General features: G+C 50.0%; 1 protein-coding gene across 3 annotated transcripts in view; it reads right to left on the bottom strand.

The window, feature by feature from the left end:
* Positions 1 to 10,360, bottom strand: part of SLC9A8 (solute carrier family 9 member A8) — a 63,226-nt gene extending 52,866 nt beyond the window's left edge. The window contains exons 1-3 of one of the 3 annotated variants that reach the window (XM_045295147.1): positions 10,283 to 10,360; positions 8,154 to 8,332; positions 1,965 to 2,045 (exon numbers count right to left, since the gene is read on the bottom strand). In XM_045295147.1, the coding sequence (XP_045151082.1) occupies positions 1,965 to 2,045; positions 8,154 to 8,332; positions 10,283 to 10,308 (286 nt within the window). In that variant the 5' untranslated portion in view covers positions 10,309 to 10,360. Of the gene's footprint in view, positions 1 to 1,964; positions 2,046 to 8,153; positions 8,333 to 8,927; positions 9,137 to 10,282 lie in introns of those variants that run through there. The other 2 variants (XM_045295148.1, XM_045295146.1) reach the window with 2 other exon arrangements.
* Between the last annotated feature and the right edge of the window lie 705 nt (positions 10,361 to 11,065).

Below are 11,065 nucleotides of genomic sequence, written 5' to 3' on the forward strand. Positions count from 1 at the left end.
GAAGTGTGTGTGTGTATGTGTATGGAGAGCTTGATGTCTGGCGGGGGGTGTTAAAGCACCCAGGGGCCAGGTGAAACCTTCCTCTGAAAGATTAGAATAAAATATCACATTTCCTTACAGAACAGCCCCCATGGCATTGGAGTAGACCGGATGTAGAGACAAACAGGATTGGAGGCCAGCAAAATCTATGGAGCTGATGATGTGTGTGCGTGCGGGGTGGGAGGGGAAGAGTCCAAATGGAGTGTGAGCGTGTACAGAGTCCAGTTGGGATGTATGTATCCACGTCTACAGCGTCCAAATGGTGTGTGTGTGTGCAGGTTCACCTCCAAAGCTAACCATAACCACAGCCAGGTTGTGAAAGAATTTCAATTCTGTTCAATGAGGTCTTGAAGGGAGAGAACATGACCTTATAAAGCATCCGTGATGAAAAGGAGAAAGTACGCCTCCCCAGTGGGCAAGTGTGAACTAGTAAATGTGAAAAACGTACAATGAGATACACTGATAAAAGTTCCAGCCACCGCCACCAGCACCAGCACTACCACTACCACCCGTAACAATTTACCAGTGTCAGTGCCATGCTTTGGCTTTGAATCTGTGCTTACGGAAAAGGCAGGCCTTGGCTTCCTCCTTCAAAAACCACTTCAAAGAACTGGCCCTTGAGTTCACATCTGCTGTGATGGGCTCATGCCCTCCCAATGCAGGTGCATTACCGTAGCTGTTAATTGCCACAGGAAATGAGAGAGACCTACAAGTAGAATAGAACAGATGCTCCTGGAAGACTGGATCTTGCTATTGATTTAAGGTAGCCTCTCTTCTTTCTAAGTTGTAAAGTAGCCCTGGGGGACACAGGGGGCGGGGGAAGCCTAGGTGCTGGGCTGCTACCCACCAGCTGCTCTAAGAGAGGACGATGAGGCATTGACAGCCTCAGAGATCTATGAGTCTGAACTGACTGTCTGCCAGTGGATCTGGGGTCTGAACTGTAAAGAGAAATGCAGTCGCTCTAGAATTAACTGCCAATGACTTGCCTTAGTTGAGCTGAACGTCAGCACAGCCTTAGTAGTAAAGGTCAGAGCACCTGGGGTTAGTTCTACTAGATAGGGGGGGGGGGGGCATTCAGCCCCCACCATCAACACCAGCAGAAATCACAAGCCTCACCAAAAAGAAGCAGTTTCAGCCGTCATATTCCAACATCGAGCCCATGCCGACCCACAGCGACCCTATAGGACAGGGTAGAACTGCCCCTGTGAGTTTCCCAGACTGTAACTTTTTTCGGGAGTACAAAGTTGTCTTTCTCCCAAGGAGTGGCTGGTGGTTTTGAACCGCTGACCTTGCAGAGATAATATCCGAATGCGTAACACTATGCTACCAGGAGTCCTGTCATCATATTAGAGGTGAATTAATTTAATGTGTGACCCAGCATGGCCAGCAAGCGAAGGATGTTATAAAATCCAAATGGTTCTTGGCAGAAGAAAGTGTCCCCAGCTTTGGTCTAGTGCAGGGGTCCTCAAACTTTTTAAACAGGGGGCCAGTTCACTGTCCCTTAGATCCGTTGGAGGGCCAGCCTATAGTTTAAAAAAAAACAACTATGAACAAATTCCTATGCACATTGCACCTATCTTATTTTGAAGTAAAAAAAACCAAAACGGGGCAAAAACACCGGCAGGCTGGATAAATGTCCTTGGTGGGCCGCATGTGGCCCGAGGGCCATAGTTTGAAGACGCCTGGTCTAGAGTCTAGACAGAGAAAGGACCATCGAGCTGTGTAGATGGGGTTCTCCATCACCTTTATGAGAACCCCCAGCCCTGCCTGAGGCCCTGTGTTCTCATCTGTAAAATGCGATCATCAGAGCCTTCTGGCAGGCTGCAGGGAGGGTCCAGGTAGACTCAGCTCTGGACCGCACTTGGTGTGGCTCCTGAACCTCGAGAGGGGCAGCTGTCATTACAGGAGCACCGGTCGGCACTTACCTAAAGAGACGACTGCAACGCTCTCCGGCAAGAAGTGTAATCTGTATCGGATCAGTAAATGGACCAGGATGATGCAGATCGCTGTGGGAGAGAACAAGATGCCGTCAGAGCGGCCCACCATAGGGAAATTCTAGTTCTGAGAAACTCCTGATTCTTAGAAATGTCCTTCATTTTTTTTGTTTTTGTTTTTTTGGAGGAAGTTTTCAACTGGAAAACACCCAATGATAAGAAGGAAGTCAAGGAAATCAATCACTTTTTACAAAAGTCCAAGCACGATCGGGTATGCTGACCTGAGACCTGCATTCTTTTCACTCCGAAGGAAATGAGAGTATTGGACAAACAGGAAAAGGTCAATGCTTTGGTTTGGTGACAAGAACACTGAAGAAACCTAACACTGGGACCCCTGCTCCCCAACCCCCAACCACTGTGGCTCCCACTGGTTAAGGGCTTGCTGTGAGCCTGGCGCTGAGCTGGGGACTTGTATATCCGGCTTCATGTAACCCCAACACTTTTCTGAGCTTTCACTACCATCGCCTCCTTTGATTACTGCCCTGGATTGAACTGTCTCCCTGCCCACCCCCTTCATAGGAGGCAACTTGGCTGGGTTGATTCTCAATGGTTGGGCAGTTAATGTGGTGATAAAAGTCAACAGTTATGTAACGATAGACACCCCCCTCGCCCCCATTATCTGATCTCATGCAGTCAGCCCACCAACAGTAAGGGGGTTAGCTAATTTCCCCTGGGGTGGTGGTGGCCCCTTTCACTCTCACATTACGAGAGATCAAAGGAGAGTGACTGAGAGGGACCTCAGTACCACCAAAAAGAAGGGCCAGGCGCAGAGTGCGTCCTTTGGACCTGGGGTCCCTGTGCTGAGAACCTCTTAGACTTGGGCCTGGTTGGGGTGGGGTGCATGGAGGTTGTCACCAAGACACCATGGAGCTCTTCAAGGGCTGCTGGGCTCATAGATGCTGAAAAACAAAAACTTTCCACCTAAACTGGAGGGGGAGAGAGGGGGAGATAGAGACAGACACACACACACACACACACACACACACACACTCTCATGTTCAACTCACACAGCTCTTTTTAGCTTTACAGGTTACAAAGCTGAACCCTATATCAACGGGGAGGACTAAATATCAGATCCACCCATGGTGGGCAGTGGTCTTCACACAGTAAGAAGAATGAGATTAAAACGAACACGGAAAGATCATGAAGACATCCTGCGAGGTGAAGAAAAGCCAGTCCTAGTACCCCACAGCCCCCAAACCAAACCCACTACGCCCCACCCCACCCCACCCCATTGCGACCCTTCAGGGCAGCGTGGAACTGCAAGTCTTTACGGAGCAGACCCCTCATCTCTCCTGGGGATTTGAGCTGCCAACACTTACCCCATGGCACCACCAGGGCGCCTTCCTAGCACCCCGGTGACCTTGAAACAAAGTCTGAATGACATGGACCGGGCATGTGTATGTGCATCTGTCTGAGGCACACATGCTGTCAAGTAGACTTGGGGAAAACAAAAACAAGACACAACAGAGCAGGAAGGGATTAACAGGTTCTCTGTGGTAGGCAGGGTGTGTCTGCCAGGGGCTAATGGGCTTCCAATTTGCCAGGCCTGAAGTAGTCATTATAACAACAATCTCAAGATACAGATATGTAAATTTTAATAACTCCATCAAGTTTAATGGCCCATAAAATATACGTGCCAAATGATGCTAATTATCCCCTCTCATGTATGTCAACACTGATTCATGGTTGTTTCTTGGGAAGTCGAAGGTCAGTGAGGGTTACATGGAAGGGAACTGCTGATTCCAAACTCCTGAGGAGCCCAGAATGCCAGCGTGGATTCTAAACCACGTGGGACCGGCTGTCATCATAGACCCAGAAGGGACAGCTTGTCTGACTTAGTTAAGACAGTAAGCCCTCGTGGCAGGTGTGTTCCTGGGAGAGGCGTTCATTCACTACCAGGCAGGGATTCGATGCTAATGCTAAATACCCACAGTCATTTCTTTGAACTCTAGTACATTGATATTCTTTGAACATCTAATCAGGAATAGGTATCACACAAAAAACAGAAAGAAAAAAATGCCTTTTACTTAAAAAAAAAACAAAACACACGCCCCAACTCAAAAATAAATCAATAAAATAAAATAAACCAACATCAAACTCATTGCCATCAAGTGGATGCTGACTCACAGTGACACTATGACAGGGTCCAACTGCCCCTTTGAAATTCCAAGATCGCAACTCTTCCCGGGAGTAGAAAGCTTCATCTTTCTTGCGTGGTAGTTTTGAAATGCTGACTTTGCAGGTAGCAGCCCAACCCTTAACCACTATTGCCAACAGGGGTCCTTACCACCACCACCACCACCCCCGCCCCCCACCCCTGCTCTCCTTAGAACCGTCAGCTACTGGAGACCTGAAAGGCGGCCCTTGGCCAGGCCTGCTGCTCAGAGGCAGAAAGGCGCCCAAGAGGAGGATGAACGGAAGGGGAAGCCCTCCACTGGGGGGTGGGGGTGGGGGAGGCAGTGGGAAGAGTGCTGGCCTGGTGTTGGACTGCAGTCGCTGCTCGGAAACAAAGGGTTGTATCAATGGTGGACCGGGAAACCCACTTGCTCTGTTAACTTTCAGCCAAACCACAACAAAAAGTTCTAAAAAAGGAAGAAAAAGATACGCATCTCCACTGTGTTGATGCATGCTGACCTATGCAGAGAAAGCGGAACTGACAACTCATAAAGTGCCAAGAATCTGATGAGGTGAAAACAGAACAGAATCTGCCTGACGTTAGCATGTCTCTAGAGACTGCAGGGATGTGGGGGCACAAACTTACTGCCACTGGGTTGATTCTGACTCCAGAGCAACCACCGTAGGACAGGGCAGAACTGCCCCTGTGAGTTTCTGAGGCTATCAATGCAAAGCAGAAGAAAGCGTCCTATTTTCTCCATCGGGAGAGGCTGGTGGGTTCGAAGTGCTGACCTTGTAGTTAGCAGCCCAACTCGTAAGCCACTGAGCTACCAGGGCTCCCTAAGGATTAGAGCTCTATTGAATACAGTTCAAGCCCTCTTTGGCCCCAAAGATGTTAGGAACTTGCCTGTGGTTACACAGGTAGACATGCTCACTCACCACCAGGGAAACGCCCCATGGATTGCCGAGGCTCTAACTCTTTATGGGAGTAGAAAACCTCACCTTTCCTCCCTCAGAGTGAACAGCTGGTGCTTTGAACTGCTGACCTTGCAGTTAGCAGCCCAATGTGTAACCCACTAGACCACCAGGTATGTAATTAGGAAGGAGCTCCCAAAAGTTCATGGAAAAACTTCCAGTCTTCAAATGTTGTCTTCCCATGACTTTCTGCAAACCCTCCCAAGTCCTTCGGAGGCTCATGTGAGTGTAAGTGTGCATGTCTCTGTAGGGATATGTGCGTGCATATTAAGATGCAATGCACATATAAATTCATATTTAGACATAAAATAAACCTCAAAGGGGACACAGAGAAACTACCTAGACATAAATATCTCACAGGACTGGTTCACTAGGTTAGAAAGCTTGGCTCATAGTCTCTTGAGGCAATGTGGTCAAGTGGCGTAACACAGTTCATACAGATACTGGCTTGGGGGACCTGCAAAGCCTCGGAACAGCCATCTAAGATACAACTACTGATCTCTACTTGTCTGGGACAAAAGGCAAGAAACCAAAGATTCACAGAAGAAACGAGTCCCTAAACCCACAGTCTACAGCAGGGGTCCTCAAACTACGGCCCGCGGGCCACATGCGGCCCGCTGAGGACATTTATCCAGCCCACTGGGTGTTTTCCCCCTTTTGCTTTTTTACTTCAACATAAGGTATGTGCGGTGTGCATAGGAATTTGTTCAGTTTTTTTTTAAACTACAGTCTGGCCCTCCAATGGGTCTGAGGGACAGTGAACTGGCCCCCTGTTTAAAAAGTTTGACAACCCCTGGTCTACAGGAACCATAGCCTCACCTAACCTGAGACCACAATACCAATAAGGTGCCTGATTACCACTAACGACCACCCTGACACAGCAGGAGGTCCTGGACAGAAGGGGACTAAAATGTAGAACAAAACACAAATTCCTAAAACAAAAAGGCTTAATTGACTGGCCCCACAGAGACTCGAGGAACCCCAGAGATAATCACCCTACGGTCCCCTTTGGACATGGAACTGAAGTCCCTCCCAGTGGTCACCTTCCATCAACAAAGGACATCACCCATGGGTACTGTGAGCCCTTACATCACCAACCACAAAGGGCTCGAGGAGAAAATGTTTTGGAAATGATGATGACAACAAATGTACAAATATGCTTGATACAATTGATGTATGGAATGTTCTAAGAGCCCCCAATAATGATTTTTTTTTTTTAAATCATCAACTACATGAAGTCAAAAGGTCAACATTCACCCACCCACCAACGAAGATGAGACGGTGGGAAGGGCAGGGAAGTCCGACAAATGGAACACAGAAAATGGGGATCATGAGAATACTGACACACGGAAATATGTAACCAGTGTCACGGAACAAGCTGTGTAAGAACTGCTGAATGGGAATCTAATGGGCTATGCAAACTTTCTTGTCAACACAGACGATCTGAAAAAATAGGTATCACCAGAGATCAGGTTCTTGCCAGGATTAAAATGATAACAACATTGTATTGTGGCCTTTGGAGCAAGCTAATCTTAAATGCTCCACACCCTGAAGAGTTACTTTGAAAGCATTAATGCTTTTCATCCTCCTCTGAAAAAAGGGATTACAAAGCCACAATGTGTTCTGGGCCTGTCTTTCACATGTTCCGGTATCTCAAGCTGACAAGGCTTCTCCTGCTTCTTGCTAGTCTGGTAAGATCTCAAAAGGGCGTAAAACAAAACAAATCCATGATTGCCAATCTAATCCCTCAAGAACAGAATTCAAAGACGTTTACACGGTAAAGAATTATCAGGGCGGATGATGTGGGAATTATGCAGTTCTGGTCTGTGCATTTTTTCCTGTAATTATTAAAAGTTTTGGTATTTTTTTGTTCTTTTTTTCCAATCTGCAAAGGACAAGGATGGGCCCAAGGGTCTCAAATAAAATGACATTAAATTAATGCTCTTTGACCATTTGAGTAATGTCTGAACTGTAAGTAATGTGAAAAGCTACACTTTTCCTCAGCCAAGTCTTTGTAGGCACGAGAGGAACAGCCGACACAAGCCCACCATTCCTGCATACTTCTGAGAAGATCTTACCTAACGAGCACACGACTTCAGCGTCAACAAAGAGGGGCAACGTCATGGCAGTGCCAACTTAAGACTTGGGTCAGGATTTCTTCCTGAGTTGGCTGATTCAGTGTCACGGTGCAGGCGCAATTTCAATGGCATTTTCCCACTGAAACAATTGTCTGCTGCCTACTGCATTCACGTTCTCATCACTGGTCTCAAAGACTCAATTAGTCTGTCCACTCAGATCTCAGGCTCCGATCTGCCACCCAACCCATGTGTCAATCGACCTCTCGGGCCTAAGATTCTTATCCATTAAAGGAGGAGACTGCACAAGTTCAGATTTTAAGTTTGAAAGAGTTCGTCGTTTGTTTTTTATCAAATGAGTAAATGACAGATGACACACAACAAAACTTGTGACCATCACTAGTGGTAATGACAGAACGAGAAGAAAACATGGGAGCCTAAGAGAATCTATAGCCAAAAATGCCACTCTGGTTGAACCCTCACCTCCTACCACCCCCATCACTTGTACACACACACACACACACGCACAATTTCTTTAAGCACAGATTGAAATCCACTAAACCAGACGCTCAAAGTTCCCTCCAAGCCAAACATTGTCTAGTTCTTTCCTTCAGAAGGTGTCTAGGATATGACAGCACGGGTACTTCGGGACACAACAGTAAAGTGCTTGGGTGCCAACTGCGAGGTGGGTGGTTTGAACCCACTAGGGGCCGCGTAGAGAAAAGACTTGGCCATTTGCTCCTGCTAAGAGTGCAGCCGTGGAAAGCCCATGGGGGCAGTTCTACTCTGTCATTTAAGGTTGCTCTGAGTTCGAATCAACAGAATGATCTGCGTAAGGGACAAAGGGTGCCCTGCTAGGAAATGATCAGGAAACCCAAGAGAGGCAGACTCCTCAACGTCACCAGTGCTGGGAGCCTCGGCCACACAGGCAGGGGTGAAGAAGTGCATTCACCTAGGACCAGGAGGCTGAAGAAAATGGTCATGCCGCTGGACTGCTCTTCCTGCTGCGCCTGCTCCCCCGTCTGCACCGGGAGGATGGGCTTGGCAGGGGTCGGCAGCACCAGTTTCGTCGTGATGACCAGGGTGGTGTGGAGGGTGGCATTGAGACTCTCGTGAGTTGTGTTGGGGAATCTGTTGGGAATACGTAAAAAAGCAGCAGCGTTAGAATTAGGCTGAGCGCACGCGCACGTGCTTGCGTCACAGCAGGAACTCCTGGCAAAGAACTTTATGGGAGGTCAACAAATCCTGAACCCAACAGGCAGGTCAGAAAGACACGGACATGAGACAATCCTTGCTGACCACAGTATACGAATGGCTACAGTGCTTCCAGATGGCCACCAGTGAGCACCGACCCAAGGGGATCAGGCCTTTGTGAAAACAAAATGCTGCCTCCTCTCTGCCACCTGTGGTGAACCCGAAGGGGTCGATCTGAAGTCTCACCACCTTCCACTCTCCACCATTACTGCCTGCCTCTACTTCTCCAGGTCAGTCTTTGTCCTGGATTATGTTCACCAGTGGAAGAGATCTGGAATATCCTCACCTCACCTGAGTACCTCCTTCAGTGTTCTGAAGCCGCCAGTATCACCTCTCTAGCTCCCAACCACCTAACTCACCCCTCCCCACCACGTATCCACCCAGAGCTCTCGCCTCCCTGTGTGGGGATGGCGAGGCACTGAGGTCATAGGAATTGTCGCTGGGATGATAGTGGCGAGCATGTATTGAATACCTGCTTTGTTCCAGGGATTTGCTAGCTGGTAGCACCCAACCAGTTGTCAAGAATGTCCCACCGCATGGTACGCCCATGTGTGTCAGAGCAGGTCTGTTCCCCTGGATTTTCTTGGGCGTTTTCAGGAAACACACCAACTAGGCCTTTCTTCCAAGGGGACTTCGGGGTTAGGATGAACCTCCAACCTTTCAGGTCATCAGAGAAGATTAACCATCAGGACTTTAACCTTTGCAATTGCAAACCGGCAGGCCCACACCTGGAGGTGGGTACTGGCGATTCCTTTCTCTCAGGCTCAGTGGTTACCTATCCTGGCCTCTGAGTCACAGCAGTCAGAGGCGTTGAGTCCCACTTGGAACTGTGAAATCACCAGGCTAGTCCCCTTCTTTCTGCTGTGTAGGCCTGGGGACCAGTTAGTGTCTCTGACAGTGCAGAGGGCTACTAAATAAACTGTCTACAGGAAATGACTCCCACCTGGGCTGAAGACTGATCGGAAATGCTGTCAGGTGTGTCAAGTATCAATCACAGGGTTTCTCGTTCATTTTCACAAAGACAGACAGAGCACTTATGCAGAGGTATGGAGGGAGATGGATTCACAGTGGTCCTTGCTCAGAAGTACCTGGAAGGGGCAGCCAACACCCTGTCCCCAGACCCACTCTAGCCATTCTCTTTCTATCGGTTCCCCACAAGCATTGAACCTTTTCCAACTTGGGGCTATTTGCTCGTGGTCCCCTTCATCCTTCCCTCTGGTCAGTCAAGTCTCAGCTCACAAGCCCCCCCCTTGCTCAAAGAGCCAGCTTCCCCTCCCCTCCCCACCCCGCACTCCATCCCTGTTCTACTTCCTTTCTGACACGATCTGAAATCATCTGTCTATTTATGGTCTTCTAGTCCCACTACAGCATCAGCTCCCAGGCGCAGCTCCTGGGCTGCCTCCTTCGATGTCAAGCGTCCAGGGAGCGGAGCAGATACCGAACAGGGACCGGATGAACGACTACATCTCAGAAGCGAAAACAGATCTTAGGAAGGAGGGTCCTGGCTAAGCAGGTGCAGTGGGTGGAGGTCTGGGGCGACCTCCAGGAGGAGGCGACGAAGCGCTCTGGGGAAGTGAAGTCCGGGCTGCAGTTTGCGGGAGGCGGCTCCCCGGGCCGGAGCTGGGGCAGCCGGTCTCCAGCCGCAGGGTCCGGGGTCCAGGAGGGTGCAGGGCCCAGACCCGCCCCTCCCCTCCTCCTCGGGGCGCTGGCACGGTCCGGCCTGGTCAACGGGCAACCAGGGCTCCGCCTTCCGGGGCCAGAGGGCGACTTGGGGCAATCACTGTCACCCGCCCTGGTGCCTCCGCCGCCCGAGAAAAGCCCACTCACTCCTCTTCCGCCATCTTCTCCCCCATTCTGCGTTGCCTGCGAGACCACAGAGTTCGGAGCCGCGGGCTAGCAGGGCCCCCTCCCTCCGCTTCCGGCTTCCGCTGCGGGCGCGGGATTCCCGGCCGAGCGGGGCGGAGCCTAGGGCGCGCGGGCGGCCTTTCTGGGCCGCCGTCTCGGTGGCCGGAGGAGGGAGGGGGCGGGGCGCCTCTGCCGGGGGCGCGGCTTCCGGGACGCCTGCTGGGTTGGGGCACGTCACCCCTGGGGCACGTGACCAGGTACCCACGACGGGGACATTTTAGGGGGGACTCTTTTAAGGTCCCTGTGAGTCACCCTGTACGTCACGTGGGCAAGAGCTGTCAGCTTCAGGCCTTGGCAGTGGCGAGGAGGGCACGTCCCCAACCCGAGCCTCAGTTCTCCCCAGCCGGACCAGGAGCAAGCACCTGCGCTTTGCACAATGGCTCCGTTCATATGTTCGCCACCAACAGTGAATCTGGCATTAAAACAGAAGCTGGGGATCGAGGGGTAGGTCTTGCATTAATTTATTCCTTTAGCCAAGAAATATATTTTTAAGCCTCAATTATGTGCGGCGACACCCTTGGTTGTGGAAACTCTTCATTCATTCCAACGTCATGCTTGGACACTGAAAAGTTCGAGAATCGAACATTTTTTTCCGTAAGAAATAATAGAAAACCAAGTAATTACGCATATTTTCCAGGACTTTGGCTGTCCTTGTGGGCCTCCTAGACTGTAAATCCTGATGGGAACAGAAGCCCTCAGGAGGCT

The sequence above is a fragment of the Echinops telfairi genome, unplaced genomic scaffold (assembly GCF_000313985.2).
Source record: "Echinops telfairi isolate 266 unplaced genomic scaffold, ASM31398v2 ScPeMD7_5592;HRSCAF=6446, whole genome shotgun sequence".
Taxonomy (NCBI): domain Eukaryota; kingdom Metazoa; phylum Chordata; class Mammalia; order Afrosoricida; family Tenrecidae; genus Echinops; species Echinops telfairi.